General features: G+C 38.2%; 1 protein-coding gene across 1 annotated transcript in view; it reads right to left on the reverse strand.

Annotated features, from left to right (window-relative positions):
• LOC138988187 (glutamate receptor ionotropic, delta-2-like) overlaps positions 1 to 25,331 on the reverse strand; it is a 268,819-nt gene that overhangs the window by 116,424 nt on the left and 127,064 nt on the right. Inside the window, exon 5 of the mRNA XM_070371885.1 lies at positions 3,175 to 3,370. Coding sequence (XP_070227986.1) covers positions 3,175 to 3,370 — 196 coding nt within the window. The remainder of the gene's footprint in view (positions 1 to 3,174; positions 3,371 to 25,331) is intronic.

The raw sequence follows: 25,331 nt of genomic DNA on the forward strand, positions 1-25,331 counted from the left end.
TACATATACACATAGTTAAGCAGCATAAATTTTTTCAAAAATGCAGGAAATTCTATGTACATACTTAAAAAAGAAGAGGTTTTCTTAAAGAACACTGAAGACTTTAGATGATATATAAATATATCCTAAAGCTTCCGTGGTGACTCAGACAATAAAGAATCTGCCTGCAATGCAGGAGACACAGGTTCAATCTCTGGGTTGGGAAGTTCCCTTGGAGAAGGGAATGGCAACCCACTCCAGTATTCTTGCCTGGAAAGTTCCATGGACAGTGGAGCCTGGCAGGCTACAGTCCACGGGGTTGCAAAGAGTCAGACATGACTGAGTGATTACCATAAAGCATCTATGTAGCAACTGATGCTATCTCTAGATTTCTATATTATTTTGGAAATACTGGGATGTCAGAAGTGTAACCAGTTTATAATAATACAAAGAATGACGGGTAATTGTGTGTATGTTTGTGTGTATGTGTGTGTGTGTGTATATATATATATATAAACATATATAATATTCCCATGTTCATATATATATATATATATATATATAAGAAACAAGGTGTTAATTTAGCTAGCTACCTTAGATAGCTACAAGTTTCTTATGGTCTCACTATTTTTATTCTTACCCAATTCCCACATGGAAGTTATAATGATCTTCTTGACAAATAAAAATCAACCATTACATTCTGTTATTTCAGCAGCATCTTTTTTTTTTTTTTAATTCAAATAAAATCCAAGTTCTTAACCACGGGCAAGGTCCTGTATGATCTGTCCCCTGCCTACTAGCCTCATTCTCCACTTTTTCTCATTCAACAGTGTCCACTTCATGTAGGTTTTAAAACTGGTTTCTGAATGGATCTCTGGGCCTTAGCCTATGCTAAGCATTGCCTGAACACTTTGTCATCCTCTCTTCCACATGACCATTTCTTGATCAGACAGATTATAGTTAATATCTTATATCCTTAGGAAACTTACCTGATCACCGCTTCTCAAGCAAATTTCTACAGTGGCATCCTATTTGTTTTTCCGATAGCATTTATAATAATTTAAATCATTTTGTTTGATCATGTATTTTAGTTTCCTTTTCAATCGGTCTCATCAGACTGTATATTTCATGAATCCAGGCATTCCCCTGAGGTCGAGTTTACCTCCAGTTCCCACCTCAGCGCCTGATTCATAATTGTTAATTAGCAAGTACTGGATGAATGAATGAATGGAGTGAATATGTATGTTTGAAAAATATTTTTATTGGGAATTTGTATCTGTGGAGATCAGAAATTGAATTTTCTCTGGAGCATATGGTATAGAAAGAGTTTGGAAAGTATGAAGAGCTTTAGATCTAAAATTGATGAAAATATAAATTTTGAACTTCAATTTATACTCAAGAAAGCAAAATTCTTTCTTTACAATAGACAATATGAAGGAAAAGAACTCTTTCAAAAACTATTGTGAGGCTTAAATTCATCCACATCCAGTGAGTACCTAGTAAATCCTAAAATCTATCCTCCTTTCTCCCCAGTACAACATCTAAGTTCATTCACCCACCAAATCTCACCTGCCTCCCCCATGTCCCCAGTAAGTGGAGGGTACTATGTTGAAATTCTAAGAACCAACAGGCCTCTGGACAAAAAGAAACACATTTTTCATGATCGGTACCTGAGCCATGGGAAACTGGGATTCAATAATGAAGGTGAAGGAGTTAGAAGCCATTACTACCATTTCAAGGACATCATTTCAAGGACACTATTTAAAGGCATCATTTATACTCAGAAAGACCTTTATGTCAGCATCAGTAGTTTTTAAATAATAGTATCAGTGTAGTGACTGAAAAAATTATGAGTGTGACACTAGGGAACCATAGCAAGAGCAGTAGTAAAGGACAACATATGAAAGGGTATAGAATAATCCTAGAACCTGTAACAGAATGTGGGCTTCCCGGCTGGTGCTAGTGGTAAAGAATCTGCCGGCCAATGTAGGAGACATAAGAGACGTGGATTTGATCCCTGGGTCGGGAAGATCCCCTGGAAGAGGGCATGGCAACCCACTTCAGTATTCTTGTTGGGAGAATCCCATGAACAGAGGAGCCAGACAGGCTACAGTCCATAGGGGTGCAAAGAGTTGGACATGACTGATACACCCACACGGCAGAATAATATTAACAGTCAACAAAACATTTTCCAACAAGGTAGTTTTACGTTTGCCTTCTAAACAAGGAACTCAGACTTGGAGTTCAAATTATCATGCGTGAAAGGTGACAGAAAAAAGTATATACCACCACTGATGCTGTTATTGGATATTTATTCATTCATTCATCCCACAATTACTTATTGAAAGTCAGCCCTTGTGATTTTCACTGGGAAAGCCACTGGGATAATTTTAAGCAAAAATCATTCAGTTCTCTCATGGAGGTTGATGGGGCCTGAGGAAGAAAGAATTACTTCTATGTACATGTTTATAAGCCACAGCCCAGAATAAAAACTAATTTCATGTTTTTCATACAAAGGATGGCTCTCTGTATTTTTTTAAAAATAACTTCTAAATGATGATTTTATAAAAATAAGCTATTAATAAAGATTTTCATTTTTGGAAATAGAAATAGACATTCATAGAAATCATATTTGTGGACAAGATTAACTTTTACTCACAGAGAACTTCTCATAATCATATAAGATAAAGTTTTCATCTAAAAACAAATGTAGTATAGAAAACAACCAGAGTTGTTTGAAAAACTTGGATAACCTGAATGATATTTGTAATGGGATTTGTAAAAGCCTTTTCCAGTCTTCATGTGTATAACTCCCTGCCCTTGTTCTGAACAAAATACCAGCTCATATACTCTAGTTTTGAAATTCTGTTGTAAAAGGATCCTTAGCCATACCACAGAAATCTATGAATTCCCTCTACTGGTGTGGTGAGTCACCTCAAAATCTTCTTAAATCAATAAAAGGCATAATTTAACTGAAAACTCCTTCCTTTTCTTCTCCAGGGGATCTTCCCGACCCAGGGATCAAACCCATATCTCCTGGCAGGTGGACTCTTTACCACTGAGCCACCTGGAAAGCCTTAATTGAAAATTCTATGTCAAAGTTAAACTTACAAAAAGGAAGTATCAACCTCAGTTTAGCAATTCCAATATTAGGGACAGAATGGGAGACTACGATGGCAGAACTGTGGCCAGTACCTTTTGAATGCCTGCTTGGGACTCCAGAACGTTATTCTCTGATCCGTTGCTTCGGTTGATCATCCGCCACATTTGGGAATACATGCTGTCCCTCTCAAAAGGATTCATTCCCTTCATGCGCACATGCTCATACACTGCAGAGTCCAGGACCGTGCCATAAGGGATATCTGTTTGCTTGGAGAGGTCCTGGAGAGACCTTGATTATTGGGAGAGCAGAGAGACACAGGACAGAGTACTGAATACTTTCAAGTGGAAATAAAGGAAGCAAAAAGTAATATACGTAAATACAAATGTCAAATTGCTTTTTTTCTTTTGCTATTTCTTAACATTAAGATACAATATAGAAAGAGAATTGCTGTAAGGGTGTGTAGAACCTACATGGATCACAAGAAGACAAAAATCATTACTAAAGGAAAGGCGAAAGTTTCGAGTGATAGAGCAAGGCTATTTTTTTTCCCCCTGCTGTCAGAAAAAAAATCAAGCAATTGCTATCAAAGCAAAGAAAAATGAAATTATATTGCTATATAATCATATAGTTTTTTAAAATTTCAGTATGTTGCAAGCTTTAAGCTTATGTTCTTTTAGGTGACAAGCTTCAACATTTTTATAAAATAATTACATTTTGTATAAATAACATGTTTGGGTAGGTGTATACTTAAAAACTAGTATTTGTAATAGTCATTACTTATTGAGTCGCTACTCCATACATACCATGCAGTTGGCATACACTATCCTTACAGCAATGCCTCATGTTCAGAACTATTTCACCTATTTTATAGATAAGAAAACTTAGGTACAGGGAATAAAGGATTAGCTTAGTGTGGCATGGTCATTGAAGGATAAAGACAGAATTCAAATGCAGATTTGACCAACACCGAAAACCATATTTCTACTGCAAGATGCTGACTTTTATCTCTATATTTATTTATTTTTTGTTAGATTTGCTTTAAGTGTGTGTGTGTGTGAGAGAGAGAGACAGAGAGAGATTTCTATTTGTATTAAAATAAAGTAAATTTCATGCTTCTGCAAAGCTGAATATGTTTTCAGCTTTCTCTTTTACAGAATAATGTTCCAGGCTTTTCAAATCAATCTGTAAGTTACAAACGGTATCTACTTGTCCCAGGTTATTCGTCTCTAAATTGATGGTCAATTTCCTTATATTTGAGTTTCTGATAAGACACTCATACTTTCTAACTTGGAGAACCAATTACCACTTCACTGGAACTCACTGAATTTGTGTAGGCACCCAACTCTAATGACTGACATTTAAGAACAAATATGTGTCTTTGGCATGCTGTTTAAATTAGATGCTGGCATGCTTCAAACTCACTAACCTCTGAGAATGGGAGCAGATGCTTTGAAGCACTATACCATATTTTGAACAAGAACAAATACCCACAGCCCTCCAAAACCACGGGCCATGAATGTCATGTTATGTATACCTCTGACCTTTTGGTTCGTTTCTAGCTGGAGTTTGCTAATGATTTCCTGGGGGTCTTTACAAGCAACACTAACATTGGGTAAGGGTATTGGGAATACACTTGCAGGTCACCAGTTTCCATCATGTGCAAAATTGTGTTGCAAACAATACATATGGGCCATGTTTGTTAAATATTTGTGCCAGTTTTTAATGATAACTTTCAGCAAAATTTAATCTGCATTTTATTGAGTTTCACATTGTTGATGTGTATCATCTACTCTATGGAAATGAGTGATACCATGGTAATTCCTTTTTGCTCTACACTTCTGCTTCATGAAATGATGAATTTAAAAATTACCATTTTTTTTTCTTTTTGCAAGCAAAGCTTTATTGGGGCCCCTGCTGCAGCAAGGGGAAACAAGAACAAACAACAGATTCCTTTGCTTGCTCATTCCTTGAAGGAGGTAAAATAAAGAAAGTAAAAATGACTATTTGAAGGGGAGAATTTTCTGGAATATCCTACAATTATTGAGATAATTCTGCCATTTTTAAAAGAAAATGTGACAGTATAGATAAATAATTGAGGAGGAAGCAAGAATATGAGTGTGTTAGCCATAGTTAGAGTGCAGCCTAGTACCAGAGTGACAGGGCATCTGCTCCTGGAATGTGCCATAAATTATCTTGGTACTAGTACAGCAATAAGAATTTTGTTTCCAAAGAACAGTTTATTTCTTATTTATTACTGTTTCTAGTAGCAGAAGTAAAACTATATTCAAAACTAACATTCTAACATATTTCCCAATGTTTAGTGATGCTTTAAACTGGTTACACAGGGGGAAGAAATGAAACTTGTCAATATAGATTATGATAGCAGATCTCATTCACTCAATATCTTCAAATGCAAGAGCAAGGTTAGGTAGTCATACCCAGCCTGCGCTTTCTAGAACCTGAAGGTGATGTTAGGGCTGGAGAAAGCCACGTTAGGATTCATCAGAAACCCTCCCTGGATATGACTGGCCACTTTCTGCTCAGTAGTTTCTGGCAATCAATCTCGATTATAACTTTCCGAAGGTTTCCACTTGGCAAGATGATAGTGTATTGGTGAAAAAAAATGTGTATGCATATATCTAAATATGGCAGAAAGTAAAGAGGAACTAAAAAGCCTCTTGATGAAAGTGGAGAGTGAAAAAGTTGGCTTAAAGCTCAACATTCAGAAAACGAAGATCATGGCATCTGGTCCCATCACTTCATGGGAAATAGATGGGGAAACAGTGGAAACTGTCAGACTTTATTTTTAGGGGCTCCAAAATCACTGCAGATGGTGATTGCAGCCATGAAATTAAAAGATGCTTACTCCTTGGAAGGAAAGTTATGACCAACCTAGATAGCATTTTCAAAAGCAGAGACATTACTTTGCCAACAAAGGTCCATCTAATCAAGGCTATGGTTTTTCCTGTGGTCATGTATGGATGTGAGAGTTGGACTGTGAAGAAGGCTGAGCGCTGAAGAATTGATGCTTTTGAACTGTGGTGTTGGAGAAGACTCTTGAGAGTCTCTTGGACTGCAAGGAGATCCAACCAGTCCATTCTGAAGGAGATCAGCCCTGGGATTTCTTTGGAAGGAATGATGCTAAAGCTGAAACTCCAGTACTTTGGCCACCTCATGCGAAGAGTTGACTCATTGGAAAATACTCTGATGCTGGGAGGGATCTGGGGCAGGAGGAGAAGGGGACGGCAGAGGATGAGACGGCTGGATGGCATCACTGACTCGATGGACGTGAGTCTGAGTGAACTCCAGGACTTGGTGATGGACAGGGAGGCCTGGCGTGCTGCGATTCATGGGGTCGCAAAGAGTCGGACACGACTGAGCGACTGAACTGAATTGAACTGAAATATGTAACTGCTTTGTTCAAATAGTCATACTAGTAAAATACTGCTAAATAAATTAATGCTCCTTCTTAGCTTTCCATGAAAAGAAAATTGAAATCAACTGCTTGGATCTTTAATTCAATCAAAATTTTGTGCCATGGTATCACCTTGAATATTAGCTTTAAATGTGAATATAGAATTATAACACAGGTTTTTAGCTGGCAAAACTGTTTTATACACACAGAAATTTTAAAGCAACATCTTGATAGGTTTCCTATGGGAGGTTCTTGATGTCACAAAGAGGCAGTTTATTTTCAACATATTTCAAATTTAGAATAGCAGAACATTTTATAACTTAGAACAAAGGCATGTTCCCTCTAGCTTCACTTCTGATATCAAGTTCAGCTTATAAATGTGCTGTGAGATATGCTTGCAATAAAAACTACAGCTTGTCTGATTCAGTATCATTCCATCATAGTACACCAAGATAGCACATGAAAGGTGACAAAAATAAAATGAAGCAAAGTGAAGTGAACACAAATAGCTAATTACTACAGAAAAAGAAAGCTGTTTTAGGAGCCCAACAGAGAAAGAAAGGACCTATTATAAGTACTAATTTTGTTATTTTCATGCTTATAAGATTTTCTGCTAAGCAATGCTATGGTCTATATTATAAGGCCCTAAACAAATCAAGTGGAGAAGGCAATGGCAACCCACTCCAGTACTCTTGCCTGGAAAATCCCATGGACAGTGGAGCCTGGTAGGCTGTAGTCCATGGGGTCGCTAGGAGTCACTTTCATGCATTGGAGAAGGAAATGGCAACCCACTCCAGTGTTCTTGCCTGGAGAGTCCCAGGGACGGGGGAGCCTGGTGGGCTGCCGTCTCTGGGGTCGCACAGAGTCGGACACCGCTGAGGTGACTTAGCAGCAGGAGCAGCAAACAAATCAAGTAGGTTATTTCACAAGTGGTAATCCTCAAAACCATTATATCTTAAAGTCAACATCTGAGTAGATATTATTTAGACATGCCAAATCATTGTTTTAAAATGTTACACAATTATAAAATAGTCCACAAGCACCTAATACATAAATTTACCTTGGCAAATATTGATATTTCTTTTCTAACAATTGGCAACGTTTACCCAGGACATCTAGAGTGTTTTAGAGAAGTGTTAGCTGTGAATATACTCATACTGATATATTCTGTCTTTCCACCTAACCACACAAAACATGCACACTCTGTGCTGTGGGTGCTCGGTCGTGTCCCCATGGACTGTGGACCGCGAGACTCCTCCCTCCATGGGATTCTCCAGGCAAGAATACTGGAATGGGTTGCCATTTCCTCCTCCAGAGGATCTTTCCAACCCAGGAATCCAGCCCAGGTCTCCTGCATTGCAGGCAGGTTCTTTACTGCTGAGCCATCTGGGAAGCCTGAACACACACAAAACTCGGCAAACAATCACTCTGAGAATCCGTGAGCCCTGAGCCCTCCTCTCCCAACCCACACCCCAACTCATACACACAGTAAAAATGACTGTCCATAGCTATACGTATAAAAGAAAGCCAATGTTTTCCCAGTCTAATCAGCCTTATTTTCTCAACATCTTACATCTTACTGAAATTCTTCTTTTATTTATTATACCTGTGTTCTATACTAAACAGTACTGTCTGATAGATAAGTGGTATTTAGTTACATGAACATTACAAATATTAAGAAATTGTAATTTAGGGCATGTCTGTGAAATTAAATTTTAAGGTGGATCTAGGCTGATTACAAACTCTTTCCATGAGAAGAAAAATACTTAAAACCCTTCAAGCATTGAAAATTAATTTTGATACATGTGATTGTCTGATATTAGCTATATCTGATAACAATAGCTTTGATATTGGGTAGGTTAGATTTTAAAGTCAAGCAGCTTTCTTATTTGTAAGCCGTGTGATGTTAGGTACCCCTGTTAACTTTACTTTCCTCATCTATAAATGGGGAGAGTAACAGTGTCCTCAAAAAGTGATGATTTTAGGACATGTCACATCAGTATTTGATCAAGCTATCTATTCTTTTCATACGAAGATTATTATTATAATAGTTCTTCACCTTATAATGCAGTATTTAATGATTTGTAATGGACTATTTTTTTTTTTTTGGTGTGTGTGGCAGGAGGACCCCTTATACTACTAACAAGGAGATTTGTGAATTGGAGTTGAGTTAAAGCCTTATCACCTTTCCAAGTACAAGAATGTATCAACTTAGGATACTAAATGGTCGTAATTTTCTTCATAGCAAATTCTTTATGACATTTACATGACTTTATTAGTGTAATTATAATGAATGTGTTGCTGCTTAGATTTTTTTAAGCTGTCAGTTAAAAATCTAATGTCCATCCCCACTGCCGTGAACTTTCACTCATATTTTTACCTATTTTCTTTCAATAGGCGAATAGATCTTATCCATATAAACTTAAAATAACTCTCATAGGCCTTTCTTTTACATCTCCTCTCCCTTTCTCTCTCTCTTTCCTTCTTTCTTCCTCCCTCCCTCTCTTTCTCTCTCTTTTTTGTTTCACATTTGAGCCTTGTTGTGTGGAATGCTCACCAACAAATGACAAGAGTGAGCTGCCAGCTCTAGTTCTGGGGAATTTTAAGTCTAATCCCATTTTTAATAGAATGGAACACTTGACTCAAGTTATCCCATCAGAAGGATTTTTCTTCAGGGAGAGAAAAATGGAACGTGGTTGATGGGATAGGCGCTGGATGCTGCAGGCAAAGGGGCTGATGGTGGAAGAGAGACAAACAAGCAGGGGTGCATGAAAAGTGCCCTCCAACTCAGTTCAGGCTTTTCCTCCCACACTCTCCCCAGTTTCCTCCTCTGGATGGTAATTTCAGCATCTGCCAAAGGACAAATTTTCTTGTAGCTCCAAGGGCCCAGTATAGCAACCGCACGGAGCTATACTGCAGTGGCTGAGCACTGTCGTTGGCAGGGTACAGAGGCAGGTTTTCCAGGCAGGAAAAGTGCTCCAAAATTTAACAACTTAATGAACAACTACACGCCATAATAGAGGGCCAGCAGAGTGAACATTAGCGATGTTGAGACATAAGAAACAGAAAAAAGAGTTGGAAACTAGACTGAGGTGGTCAGAGAAGGCAGGCCTACCATGGTGAGGTACTGCCAACCTCTGCACTGGGCAACCTCTCATCTTCTAAAAACACAGGTTTTGAAGATATAAAGATTGAAGTGTCAATCCTTGAGCAAATAAAAATTTTCCAAATTGCAGTTCCTTTCCCTGTTAAATAGGAGAAATAATAATTTTATAATAAAATATCTGGAGGTTTGTAGTAGATTTTGATAGAAGACACTTCCCTTAAAAGGTACTCTTTAAGCGCTCAGTTACTGATCCTTGCAATTATTATTATTATTATTACTGTTACTTTGTCCTCTATTATGATTTCAAGGATCGCCATGTTTTTATTTTTCCCACCAATAGACTCATTCTCAGCTAAGGCTCTTCCTCACCGGTGGCCTTTCTTTCTAACACCTCACTCTAACTTCTCATCAAGTTTTGTAAATTTTACCTCCTAAATCTTGCAAATCTATCACTACCTTTGCCTTCCCATTGCTAGTACCCTCATCATTTCTACCTTGAAAATTATTTCTAAGCTTTTCCCCTATCTCTACTCCCACCTACCTCTAATCCAACCTTCACAGCCAACAGTGTTCTTTCTGATATGCAAATCCGATCCTACCTCTGCCTTATTTAAATACTTCCTGTATAACCCACTGCCCTTAGAAAATGGTTCAAACTCCATAGCATTCAAGATCCTTCAAAAATTTGCCCTAAAAATTTTTTTCCCCATTTTCAGAAATAACCTTTTGCCTCATTCATATTCACATTACAGGGCAAACAGACTATTTCATCATTCCTTGCTTGGTAGGTGTTCTCCCAGCATGTTTGCTTATCTTCTTGGTGAATTTCTTCCTTTCAAGATCAAATTCTGATGTCTTTTCTGTGCTCTTCTAATACTTAAAATATATGTTCACATCTTAGCATTGTGTTTTGAAATTTTACTTCTTTGTTTACCTCATTAGAATACATGTTACTGATTCTCATGAGATTTTTTTTTAATGTTATTTATTTGTTTTTTATTTATCTTGAAACTCAGAACCTAGCCAGGGTCTGGAAAACAGCAGTTAATGAGGTTCATTTGTTTTGGCTGCACTTCTTTACTAGGAAAATGCTTTCATCTTGGAAAGCCAGCATTCCCATTAAACCAGTGTCGCATAAAAATGGAATTTTTACTATATATTACTAGCCATTTTGTGGGTGATTAATAGTGGCCAGAAGTATTGTGTAGTTAAAAAAAAGAAACTTTTTTTAGACAACAAAACTTTATAAAAAGAGAACTTTAGAAAGCCTTTCTGTATTACAATCAGCTGCAAAAGCTTTCTTGGACCACCAGTGAGTTGTGTGACAAGATGTTTTGCCATAAATGAATTCAGAGGCAAGACAAATAAAAAGAAAATTTAAACAAATAGTACTGAAACAAAATATCGGAAAAAGCTCAGGTATAGTCCGAGATTCTGGTAGACACGGGGTCCAGTACAAGCTGGGATGTCTATTCCTGAGACAGATACTTATTTAAGCAGTGTGGAAACAGATCTGACAATTTAGTGGTAGATGTGATGAATTATTTCTGATTAAAATATCAGAAAGAAACTGAAATGATGAAGAAAATTGCTCAACTAACTCTGCTAAAGGAAATACTTAAAAATATATATATATATAAAAGAATCTATGGTTTTAGGAGCTGCTGCTGCTGCTGCTAAGTTGCTTCAGTCGTGTCCAACTCTGTGCGACCCCATAGGTGGCAGCCCACCAGGCTCTGCTGTCCCTGGGATTCTCCAGGCAAGAATACTGGAGTGGGTTGCCATTTCCTTCTCCAATGCATGAAAGAGAAACGTGAAAGTGAAGTCGCTCAGTCGTGTCTGACTCTTCGCAACCCCATGGACTGCAGCCTACCAGGCTCCTCTGTCCATGGATTTTCCAGGCAAGAGTACTGGAGTGGGGTGCCATTGCAGAGATACAAACCAGAACAAAGAACAGTCACCTTTGGAAATGTGTGCTCGTGCTCAGCCACTCAGTCATGTCTGACTCTTTGCGACCCTGTGGATTGCAGCCCTCCAGGCTCCTCTGTCCATGGGATTCTCCAGGCAAGAGTACTGAAGTGGGTTGCCATTTCCTACTCCAGGGTATCTTCCGGACCCAGGGATGGAACCTGCTTCTCTTATGTCTCCTGCATTGGCAGGCAGGTTCTTTACCACTACAACCACCTGGGAAACCCTTTGGTAATACTGGAGTTTTATTTTTTCTTTCTTTCAAAGGTTAAGTATTTACATAAAGAGGAAGTAGTCTCAAGAAGAGGAATGCTCTACTTATAGGAGAGCAGAAAAGCAGAAAAAGGCTTTCCAGTGTCCTATCTGCCAGTGTAGCCAATTGTCACTTGAGAAACCACATTCTGTATCTTAGTAGCTCCTTCTCAGTGAATTTCTCCCAACTCCTCAGATACAAGTTTGGAAAGGAAGTCTGATGAAACATAAGGGTATCAAGGGTAAATGGTGAGGTAAGCAGGACTCTAACACTCCCTGATGTCAGAAAATTTGGTTTGCAGATGCTATGCTATGCTATGCTATGTCGCTTCAGTCGTGTCCGACTCTGTGCGACCCCAGAGACGGCAGCCCACCAGGCCCCGCCATCCCTGGGATTCTCCAGGCAATAACACTGGAGTGGGTTGCCATTTCCTTCTCCAATGCATGAAAGAGAAAAGTGAAAGTGAAGTTGCTCAGTCGTGTCCAACTCTTTGCGACCCCATGGACTGCAGCCTACCAGGCTCCTCCGTCCATGGGATTTTCCAGGCAAGAGTACTGGAGTGGGTGGGGTGCCAATCCATATTGATGAGCTATTTTAAGTGAATGAAGGCAACTGCTATTTAATGAAAGCAAGCTCAGGAAAGAGTTGAATGTTCTTTAGCCCAGTGATGCTACTGCTGCTGCTAAGTCACTTCAGTCGTGTTTGACTCTGTGCGACCCCATAGATGGCAGCCCACCAGGCTCCCCTGTCCCTGGGATTCTCCAGGCAAGAACACTGTGGGTTGCTATTTCCTTCTCCAATGCATGAAAGTGAAAAGGGAAAGTGAAGTCGCTCAGTCGTGTCCAATTCTTAGCGACCCCATGGACTGCAGCCTACCAGGCTCCTCCATCCATGGGATTTTCCAGGCAAGAGTACTGGAGTGTGTCGCCATTGCCTTCTCCATCAATGATGCTAGGTTTATTTTAAAAGATTAAGGTTAAAGTCATAGTAGTGGCGGAAATACAATTCTCTCATAGAAGGTAAGACTATATAGCCTAAGAAAGTATAATTTATGGGACCAGTTAATTTAGGAGGAACCCAGCCATGGTTGTCTCTAGTGGAGAGAATGTGTTTGTGCCTTTCTTCCTCTCATGGTGCCAACACTTCTCCCTTCTCAAGACAGAAGCAGAAGACTAAAGTCTGAGGCCAACAAGTTTGAAGGATCCCTGCAGGGTGGACCCAGGGGATGTCCCCTGGATGGAGAGGGTGCTTTATAAGAGGAGCCCTAACAGGACCAAAATGGACTGAGGATGTAGAGAGGAGGGTCAGCAGATGAGAATGGCTCCCTGTGGTGGATGCTCAAATAAGGCTGGGGTGGTGCTTCCTTCCCCAGCCCCTCTGTTCTGGCCTCTTCCCCACTCCTGTCCTATACCCTTCACATGCCCACACACCCAGCTTTCTGTGGTACAGCAGAGCATATGACATAAAAGACAGCTTCAGATTTTTGTGCTCTGAACTTCTTTAGAATACTTATTTGATCTTTATTTTTAAAAAAACTATTTAAACATCCATCAGAATTCCAAATGTCCTTGGTCTAGAAAAAGTAGAGGTAGTCGCGTGGAGCACACTGCTCCCTTCCAAACACTGTGCCTCCAGGTGGATTACTAGGCATGGAGGGCTATATCCCAGGAGATGCCTTTCAAGTCTTTCCTGAGAGATTTAGGAATGTTTCCCTCCAAGAGCAGTCAGGAGCACCCCATCTGCCACATGGTATACACAGGATGGTCATAGGTAATACTAGAAATTCAGGTAACATAGATGCAGTTGAGGTAGAGGGATGTCACTGACTAGGTATGGAACATCTTCCTGCACTAGAGAGATGCATTTTCCTGTACACTTTTGAGGTTGATTTGGACTTGGATACGATAGGTCATTTTAGAGAACCCAGAGGGAGGAGGAAACACTCTGTCCTTCTGGCTGCTGTTAAGCAATAATTAATGATGATGATGGTGAAACTCTCTCCAAAATGACAATGCTATATAAATGTGAAAAGACAGTCATCTGAAAATCTGATTGTCTTGCCTAACTTGTTGTCCCATATTATAAGCTAGGAACTAATTTTGTCATGTCATGAATCTTGATATGTGGCAGACATTATATTTTTCCACATGTTGACAGAATGATCGTTTATGACCCTGTTCTCTATTTTAAATGGCCTATTAGTTAAAGTAGTCTTTTATTATACACACACACATCTATGCATATATACACACTAATTAAGCAAAACTCTGTTGCAAAAGGCTCAATATCCTGTGAATTCAATTACTCTGCAATTTTCCTGTGTACTTTCTTATACATTATTGAAAAAGATGCAATATTTGTTTACATAGGACAATATGAACAAATATGGAATTATCCTAAATTTGTACAGTCAGCATTTCATTATATTTGCTACTGATGGTCAGCTAATTATAAAATTCATTAGGACAATATCCTTAAATAAACCAATACACTTCAGTATTAGAACAGTAGATTTTTATGTTCCTCTATCATTGAGAATACAGGAAGGACTTGACTAATTCCCAAGAATTTCCCTGAGGATCAACAAATTTCTAAATGATGTTAAGAAAGAATCCTCATAAAATCGTAACATCAGAGAGTTGAGAGAATTCCTGGAGGTATCACATAATTCGATTACGTTCTTTAAGGCACATAAGCCAGTCTCCAAAACTGACTTTATTTTTCTTCCTAAGGCATTTTTATGACTTCGAAAATTTAACACCAGGCAGTCCTTACTCATGCCTAACCTAAATCCCTCCTATTCAAATAAACCTCTCATTTTGTTCTCAGTCCCATGGGCAATAGTTACTTATCATCTCTAGGACACCTCTATTTCTTTATTTAATAAAACATTGCCTTTTCATTTTCATCCCCAGCCTTCTCCTTGCTGAATTAAATACTAAATTCCTTTTGTTTTATTCCCAGGATCTACTACTCCCCCTTGCTTTTTTTTTTTTTTTTTTTTTTTTGCTTTGTAATTAACTGAGCCATCTTTTTCTACTCTATTGCAATTTTTGCATAATCTATGGATCTTATAAATAGATTATGGTAGTTTAAAAGTCCTGAACAACTTTAACACTGCTAGGTGACCTTGGTCATTTTCCTTATAAACATCAATGCTACATTTCAAATTTATAATTGATAGATGATTTAATCTTAAACTGCCTATATCCCACAATTTCGAACTATTATAGATACACACATACACATACACTGTTTTTTCTTTCCATCTCTGTGTGAATTATCATATATTTGTCCCTATTAAACTTCACCTCACTTCTAATCACTTTGTTTAATTTGTCAAGGTCCTTATGAATTCCTATAGTGTGGTTCTAGGCAATAATCACCCCTACTCAATATAAAGTAATCTGCATATTTAATAAGTTTACTCCCTATTCCATACTTCAAATCAACACTAAAGATGTTAATTAGAATCAGGGCCAGCACTGAGTTATGGAAAAAACTTTATTCAATATACCCTCCAAGGATGACATTGAACCATTGATCAGTACCTCACAATTGGGCTACTAACAAGCTATGATACAATAATATACAATATTACTACACAGAACAATGACCCAAATAAAATATAGTATGGATTCAAATGAGGAATCAATAGTAACTTGCTATTTTTTCCCTATAAGGTTTTTTAAGGAGCTCAAAACATTAATCAAGTATCAAATTATTCATAGTGAAAGAAATAACTAGAGAGGAAGAATTTATCAGAAATAACAGTAGGGTTACTTTAATAGCCTATTTAAAGACCCAGTGATATGCTATTGTCAAAATAAGGTAAAAGGTCACTGTTTCAGTAAAGCATCTAATGAATCTTACTCAAACAAAAATCCTGGCTCTTCATAATACAGAGCAGGGAACCAAGTTTCTATTGATAACTTAAAATTTCCTAAATATCAAAGATGTTTTCCTTCTTTTTTAGTACAGTAGGTCTGTGGATTTCTCCAAAAAAGATTTTTTGGGTAATTGTCCAGAGAAACTATCCTCTATTCCCAATTAGGTATATATCCTTTTTGAAAAATGTCAACTAAAAGCATATATAAAATGCATGTCCTAATGCTCAGAGTCAGGTCTTATCTACAGTCACTCAGATTACACTCCAGTGTTTTTGCCTGGAGAATCCCAGGGAAGGGGGAGCCTGGTGGGCTGTCGTCTATGGGGTCACACAGAGTCGGACATGACTGAAGTGACTTAGCAGCAGCAGATTACAAATATCCAAACTATTTAAAAAATTTTCTCTCCATCCATTTGCTCTTTCATTAGCAAATGTTGAGAGTTCTGCATCCCTCTCAGAAAATGACAATTGTCATTAAAAAACAACAACAACAATAGCAACACCCAAAAAAACAGCCAAGCCAGCTGGCTGTAGATCTTATTCTTTGCCTTCTTGGAAACTTGCCATGATCTGGAGCATCTGGTGATTTCCAACCTTGTCCTTAGGCTAAAAGATCAGGGTTGGAGAAATAGGGCCTATAGTAGGGGTGTGTGTAGTGAGTGTGTGCATGTGTGTGTGTAGGGGTGGAGGAGAAAGCCATTAAAAATAAATTGACTATCTTTAGATGACAAGAGCTTGTGGAGGAGCTAAGAGGATCAGAGAACTAATGGGGTCAAACAGATATTTAGTGGAGGGTGGAGGTCAGCACACCAGGATTGCTGGCATGATGGCAAAGAAAGGTGGGTCAAGAAAAACAGGATGAGAAAAATGGTTTAAAAAAAAAAGTTTCCTTTCAGTTCTGCCTTTCAATCTAGGATTTCTTTTTATTAAAAAAATAAAGAAAGAAGAAATAAATAAATCTAGGACTTCTTTATTTCTTTTTAGTAATGTATGCAAACACATTTTAAAATCATTTTCCTCAGACCTTCTTTAATAGTATAGCTCAATTTTATAGTTGATACAGAAATTTACAGTTTAAAGGACACTGCAAATAACAATTCAAACTGTAGGACATATATTTGGGGAGTGAGAGAAAGAATGGATCACATGTTCAAAGATGGAAAACTAAGATACAAAGTGGTTTAAAAACCTTCCTACCTAGCAGCAGGAAAGAGACTTGAACACTCAAAGGTAGGTCTCCAGTCCTCTTCAGCAGTGGTTCTGCTGAACGAACAACTCTGCCTGCATGGTCTGCCGCCACTTTTGTCCATCGCTAACTTTTCTACACTAACTTCAAAAAAGCCCGCCCCATGCACACTGGCTTCTCTAAAATGACTAAACGCATTGCTCTCAAGTATAAATGTTTTAACATATTCTCATACTTGTGATAAACATAACTTATTTATTAGGTTGACTTCATATAATGAAGGAAAATAACAAGAAATAGAGGAGAGCCTAGGCATTTATATGCTTCAGTACTTAGTGGTTTTTAGGTGACTAAGGTTGGAGAGAGAGAACAAGAGAAGGATTTGACTTGTTTAGATGATTCAGCTTGTCCAGAAGAAGGGGATCATCTTTAGAGGTTATGGGAGCTTATTAGTGAGGCAAAGTTCTCATCTTAGTGAGCTCAGTGTAAACAGAGTCTATACAATGCTAAAAGAGCCCTGTTCCTGAGAGTCACAAATATTAAATTGGGAGACAACTTTTAATTAAATGCGTACTTTCAGTGGCTTTAGAAGAATAGTATACTTCTGAAAGTTTCTGTTTTTGTTTTCCAAAAGAAAGACAAAACTGTCTATAACATCTAGATGGCTATGTGTTTATAACACATCCATCACTGTAGTACTTAAGTTCTTTGACAAGTAAGCCATTTCGACATTGAACAATATAGAGTCAGGAGATGAATGTCTTCCTCTGTCTGCAGTGCCTGTGCACTTTAGAGCTAAGCCTATACAATTCTGTACTAAACCAAAACATAAAAAGCAGTATGAATCAGGTCCAGCTCACTCCAGCCACCTTGAATTTGGTTGTTCCTAATAAAGTGTGCAATTCCCTGCTGAGAGCTAAGAAATAGCCTCCTACAGTAGGACTGAAGTGGGTGAGAGACAATGGAAACTGAGGGAACACACATTCTAGGCCCCCTGTTTTATCCTGGAATAACAAGACAAAAAATGACTTTCATATTTCTTTCTGACTTTTTATGAGGTATATAAACAAGTCATGGAGTTCCATAGTCTCAGGCCAGAGTCTGAGAAATTCCTTTCTGGTTCATTCATTCAATGAATGTTTACTTATAGCCAACTGTGTACTCAGTAAGGTACTATATAAAGCACTGTATTAGTACACAGGTGATAAAACCATCCTTGAGAACATATATCATAATAAGGAAGGTAAAACAAATCGAATAATACTCCAGTACAAGACTAGATATTGTTCAGAGTGTAAAGGCATTCAAAAAGGGGAGCCACTAAATTTAGTTATGAAAACTCTGTGGAAATCTACATAGAGGAAGTGGTATACAAGCTACAGGTTACAAGAGGGGGTCATTAAAGATGAGTTAAAAAAGAAAAAAGTCCATGGGGTTGCCAAGAGTTGGACATGCCATAGCAAATGAACTGAACTGATTGAAAAAAGAAAACTTGCTTGATAAGTAGATATCCTGACCCAGGTTTAGTGTTAGTCACTATCATTAGCAGCTTAATCTTCATTCTTAATCAGGCTAAAGTGACTGTTAATCAGACAATAGAGCTAATCATTTGGCTAAGTATTTATTTATGCTTAAGATCAGATGAGGCTTGTTTATAGTGGTTTTTTTTGTTTGTTTGTTTGTTTCATTTATTATTACCTCTGGTGGCTTGGAGGACTAGCGGGCAGGGCAGGAAGACAACACTCATAAAGTAGGTTGTTGGTAGCTGTGTCAGAGCAATAACAGTAGCAATAGGGAAACCTTGAGGTTTAGTTGAACCAGGTAAAAGAAATAATTCAGGGTATGAAACTGGGGACAGAATGGTAAAAAGAATAGTTATTAGCACCCCCAAAAATGGGAGTGGAGGGAAGAACAGTCCAAAGAATCTGCATGAAGTTCTGGGGAACAAGTAGAAAAATGGAAGCAAATCCTAGATGTGTGTCTGAGAATCGTGCTGTTATTCATATCTTTTTTTACCCCCATTTATTCTTTATACTGAAGTTAACAAAGTTGAACCCATTCTCTCCTTACCCTTAGGGAAAATAAGGCTTAAAATTATTATGGAAAATGACAAGATCATTCAGCTACTAAGTGGGAGAGATTTTAAATGCAAATTTACTTAAATCGATGTCTCTGGTGCCTGTTTCTAGGATACCATGTAACTCAGAAATATCTGGAATTAACTTGGCTAAATATAATTCAGCCATTAATTCTTTTCTGAAAAACTCTTTGTCAAAGAAACTTAGAATGATCCTGATGATTTTCATTCATTCAAGTATTCATGAATATATTATTTATTTATTTCATTCAGTAAAAATTTAGTGCATTTGCTAATTGCAGAGGATATGACCCATTGGTGAAGACACAGGTTCTAGTGCCAATTGCCTGGGTTTGCTACCCCAGGTTTTAGCTTGGTCATCTTCAAGAAGGAGATTAAAAGAATATATCTCTCATGCCACTGTTATGAGGATTAAATGAGAAAATCTACATGAAGCATTAGGAAAGTGTGTCACATAGAAATCACTCAATCAGTGTTAGCTACTCTTATTAATACTCTGTGCCAGGGACTCTATGAGGCATTAAGGGCATAAATAGGAATATAACATAGTCCTTGCATTTGAAGAAAGTACACTTTCAAAGAGAAGACACATGTCTAATTTTGCCTGAGCAAACAAAAGATGCCAGACGAGAACAGAATTCTGGGTCATTTCAGGAGGTTGGAACAGCGCAGAAGCTCCAGAGAAGCATGACATGTCTTCCAAGGCTATGGCTTGAATGGGGCATGAACAAGTGTGAGGAATGATTAATTGATGTGCTGTGCGTGCTTAGTCACTCAGTTATGTCTGACTCTTTGCGACCCCATGGACTGTAGCCCACCAGGTTCCTCTGTCCTTGGGGATTCTCCAGGCAATAATACTGGAGTGCGTTGCCATGCCCTTTTCCGGGGATCTTCCTGGGATTGAACCCAGGTCTCCCACATTGCAGGTGGATTCTTTACCATCTGAGCCACCAGGGAAGCCCAATTGGTGCCCGTGAACAAGAAAGAAACTTATCAGCTTTTGAAGAATTTAATAAGCTCTGCCGATGGAATTGAACCTTATTTTGATAGCATGAGGTAACAAAGGGGGCTTAGAGCCAATTTTAAGGATTGAAGAAGGTCACTTTCTGGATGTTTCACTCTGGAGGGTAAACTTGAATGAGAAGATAATGGATAGAGGGAAGCAATAGCTGAGGTAGAAGAAAAGAGAGTAAGATGTGAAGCTGCAGGCAGGGAAAGTCAGAATCTTTTACTGCCTCATTATTGATAGAGGGAAGAAAATTAGGGAAAAAAGCAAGATTAAGGGAAAAAAAGGTGGAGAAGAAATAGGGGGAAACAGAGTTGGCCTCTACCTCATTTTGAAAATAGATTGCTAATCAAATGATATAATCTGCCAAACAGGCTACAGAAGAAAAAATCATCTGAGTCCATCAGTTGATGGGAAACAAAGCATTTGACAAAATCTAACACTCAAACATGATAAAAATACATAGAAAACTAGGGATAGAAAAGAATATCTTCACCTCAATAAAGAGTAGCTACAAAAACCCTCCAGGTAACCTTATACCTATTAGTGAAAGAAAGACAACGCTTTTCACAAGATGGAGAACAATCTAGAGATGTCCACTGTCATCACTATTATTTGACCTGGTACCCAAAGTTGTAATCAGCACAGAAAAGGCAACAAGAGGAAATAAAAGGCATACAGATGAGAAAGAAAAGACATAACTGTTCAGTTTTATAAATGACATAAAGGATTGCATAGAAAATCTCAAAGACTCTACCAAAACTCCAAGAACCGCTGGAAATAACAGCAAGATCACAAGATAAAATCAGCACGTAAAAATTGTATTTTTATACTAGCAATAAATATGTGAAAACTGAAATTAAAAATCCAATACCATTTATAATTGCTGGGATAAAAAGACATACTTAGATTTAACTTTATCATATATAAGACTGATGTACTACAAACTGCAAAATACTGATAGAAGAAATAAAACATTTAAGTAAGCAGAAAGATATACTTTATTAATAAATTGGAAGACTCAACATAGTAAAGATGTGAATATGTTCCCAAACTGATATACAGACTTACTACAATTCCTATTAAAATTCTAGCATTACTTTTTCTGCTAATGTAGACAAAATTATTCTAAAATCCATACAGAAAGGCAAAGGAAGTAGAATAGGTAAAATAATTACCCCCCCCCCAAAAAAAGAAACAAGAGTAAGTGAGAGGAATCCCTATTCTTAATTTCAAGCCACAGTAATCAAATCTATGTTATTTGCAGAGGGACAGATACATAGATCAATGGGACAGGATAGGAAACCCAGAAAGAGATTCACACAGAAGGCCAACTGATTATTCTTTACAAAGGTGCACAAGCACTTCAACAAAGGAAAGAGTTTGTTTTTTTTTTCCCCAGCAAAAGCTCCTGGACATATGAATATCCATAGGCAAAAACTGAACCTCAGCGTAAACTTTACACCTAGTGCAAAACTAAACTCAAAATGGATTATAGATTTAAATGGGAAATATAAAACTATAAAACTTTTAGCATAAAACAGTTGAGTATTTTAGAGACCTAGAACTTGCTCAAAGAGTCTTGACATGACATGAAAGGTTAACGCACAAAAAATAAGTGGTAAACTTGACTTTAGCGAAATTAAAAACTTTTGTTCTATGTGAGACCCTGTAAAGAAGATGAAAAAACAATAGACTAGGAAAAAACATTTGCCAACCACATATCAGACAAAGAAGTGGTATCTAGAATATGTAAAGAACTCTCAGTGGTAAAAAAGCAAAGAATCCAATTAGAAAATGGACAAAGACATAAAAGAACCTTTCATGTGCCTGCATGCATGCTGAGTCACTTCAGCTGTGTCTGACTCTTTGCAACCCTATGGACTATCGCCCGCTATGCTCTCTGTTTATAGGATTCTTCAGTTAAGAGTACTGGAATGGGTTGCCATGTCCTCCTCCAAGAGGTCTTCTGGACCCAGGGATCAAACCTGTGTCTCTTAGTCTCCTGAATTGGTAGGCTGCTTCTTTATCAGAAACCCCACCTGGAAAACCCTAAATAACTCTCAATGGTTTAAAAAAAAAAATCATATTAGGAAATGGACAAAAGGCACAAAGGAACCTTTCACTTAAGAGGATATAATGATGGCAAAAAGTACATGAGAAGATGTTCAATGTCACTAATCACTAGGGAAATGCAAATTAAGATCACAGTAAGGTATTACTACATTTCTATCAGAATGGATAAAATTAAAAAAAAAAAAAATAGTGACAGCACCCAAAGGTGGCAAAAATGCAAACAAACTGGATACCTCATTAATTGTTGGTAGAGATGTAAAACAGTGCAACTACTCTGTAAAACAATTTGGCAGTTTCTTAAAAACTAATCATACACTTACCAGACTACCTAGCAATCACACTCATGGACCTTCATGCCAGAGAAATGAAAACATACACGCGAAAAAAAAAAAAAAAAAAACAACCCTGCACATAAATGTTCTGAGCAGCCTTATTTAAAATAGCTAAAAACTGGAAACAACATAGATGTCATCAAATAAGTAAGTTTTAAACAAGTTCGTGAATTCACTGTTGTTGCTCAGTAGCTCAGTCATGTCCTACTCTCTGTGACCCTGTGGATTGCAGCATGCCAGGCTTCCTTGTCCTTCACTATCTCCCAGAGTTTGCGCAAACTCATGTCCATTGAGTAGGTGATCCCATGCAATCATCTTATCCTCTGTCTGCCCCTTCTCCTCCAACCTTCAGTCTTTCCCAGCATCATAGTCTTTTCCAGTGAGTTGGCTCTTTGCATCAGGTGGCCTGTGTACTGGAGTTTCAGTTTCAGAATCAGTCTTTCCAGTCAGTATTCACGGGCTGATTTCCTTTAGGACTGACTGGTTTGATCTCCTTGCAGCCCAAGGGACTTTCAAGAGTCTTTTTCAGCATCACAGTTTGAAAGCATCAATACTTTGGTGCTCAGATTACTCATGGTTCAACTCTCACATCCATTTATGACTACTGGAAAAATCATAGCTTTGACTATACGGACCTTTGCAAGGGCCTTTCAATTTCATTGCTGCATCCACCATCTGCAGTGATTTTGGAGCTCCCCAAAATAAAGTTTGTCATTGTTTCCATTTTTACTCATCTATTTGCCATGAAGTGATGGAAAATGGATGCCATGATCTTCATTTTTTGAATGTTGAATTTTAAGCCAGCTTTTTCACTCTCCTCTTTCACTTTCATCAAGAGGCTCTTTAGTTTCTCTTTGCTTTCTGCCATTAGGGTGGTGTCATCTGCATATCTGAGGTTACTAATATTTCTCCTGGCATTCTTGATTCCAGCTTGTGCTTCATCCAGCCCAGCATTTCGCATGATGTACTCTGCACATAAGTTAAATAAGCAGGATGACAATATACAGCCTTGACGTATTCCTTTCTGAATTTTGAAGCAGTCCTTTGTTCCATGTCTGGTTCTAACTGTTGCTTTTTGACTTGCATACAGGTTACTCAGGAGGCAGGTAAGGTGGTCTGGTAATTTTATCTCTTCATGAGTTTTCCAGTTTCTTGTGATCCACACAGTCAAAGGCTTTAACCTAGTCAGTGAAGTAGAAATAGACGTTTTTCTGGAATTCGCTTGCTTTTTCTATGATCCAACAGACGTTGGCAATTTGATCTCTAGTTCCTCTGCCTTTTCTAAATCCAGCTTGTATATCCGAAAGTTCTCAGTTCACATACTGTTGAAGTCTAGCTTGAAGGATTTTGAGCATTACCTTGCCAGCGTGTGAAATGAGGGCAACTGTGTGATAGTTTGAACAATCTTTGGCATTGTCCTTCTTTGGGATGGGAATGAAAACTGACCTTTCTAGTCCTGTGGCCACTGCCGAGTTTTCCAAATTTGTTGGCATATTGAGTGCAACACTTTAACAGCTTCATCTTCTAGTATTTGAAATAGCTCAGCTGGAATTCCATCACCTCCACTAGCTTTGTTCATAGTAATGTTTCCTAAGGCCTGCTTGACTTCACACTCCAGGAACTTGGCTCAAGGTGAGTGATCACACCATCATGGTTATCCGGGTCATTAAGACCTTTTTTGTACAGTTCTTCTGTGTATTCTTGCCACCTCTTCTTAGTATCTTCTGCTTCTTTTAGGTCTAAACCATTTCTGTCCTTTATTGTGCCCATATTTGCATGAAATGTTCTCTTCGTATTGCTGATTTTCTTGAAGAGATCTCTAGTCTTTCTCATCCTTTGGTTTCCCTCTATTCTTTGCATTCTTCACTTAAGAAGCCTTTCTTATCTCTCCTTGCTATTTTTTGGAACTCTGCATTCAGATGCATATATCTTTCCTTTTCTCCTTTGCCTTTTGCTTCATACTACTTAACAATTAAAAAAACAAACAAACAAACTATGAACCATGGATGCATGCAACAACTTGAATGGACCTCAAGGGCATTTTGCTGAATGACATAAAAGCCAATTTCAAAACAATTCAACCTAATAACATTGTTAGAATGAGTGGAGAATAACTGTGGTTGCCAAGAGCTGGGGATGATGTGGAAGAATGGGTAAGGGTGAGCATATAGGTGTGAAATGAGGGAGATTTTGTAATGATTAATGGTTTTGTATCTGTATTGCAGTGGTAGTTAATGATTCTATACCGGTGATAAAATGGCTAAGTACTATATGTGTACATAGTACCCATGTCAGTTTCCTGATTCTGATACTATACTGTAATTACTAAGATGTAACCATCATGCATGGGTGGGGGGCCTTCCTGGTAGCTCAGCTGGTAAAGAATCCACCTGCAATTCAGGAGACCCTGGTTCGATTCCTGGGTCAGAAAGTTCCCTTGGAGAAGAGATAGGCTACCTACTCCAGTATTCTTGCCTGGAGAATCCCAGAGACAGAGGAGCCTGTGGGATACAGTTCATGAGGTCACAAACTGTCAGACTAAGCAAGAACATTGTGGGGAACTTGGTGAAGGGCATATTGGACATCTCTGTCATCTCTGTGTTGTAACACTACTGATTTAGCAATTTCCCGTGTTTGTGTGTGTGTGTGTGTGTATATATATATATAATTACTTCAAAATAAACAAAGTTTGCTTAAATATTGACAAAACACTGCTCTACGATGGGCTTCCCAGGTGACCCTAGTGGTAAAAGACCCGACTGCCAATGCAGGAGACACAAGAGACTTGGGTTTGGGAAGAGACCTGAGTTGGGAAGATCCCCTGGAGGAGGGCACGGCAACCCACTCCTATATTTTTGCCTGGATAATCCAATGGACAGAGGAGCCTGGGGGACTACAGTCCATGGGGTCACAAAGAGTT

This window comes from Bos mutus, chromosome 6, assembly GCF_027580195.1.
Source record: "Bos mutus isolate GX-2022 chromosome 6, NWIPB_WYAK_1.1, whole genome shotgun sequence".
In the NCBI taxonomy this organism is placed as follows: Eukaryota; Metazoa; Chordata; class Mammalia; order Artiodactyla; family Bovidae; genus Bos; species Bos mutus.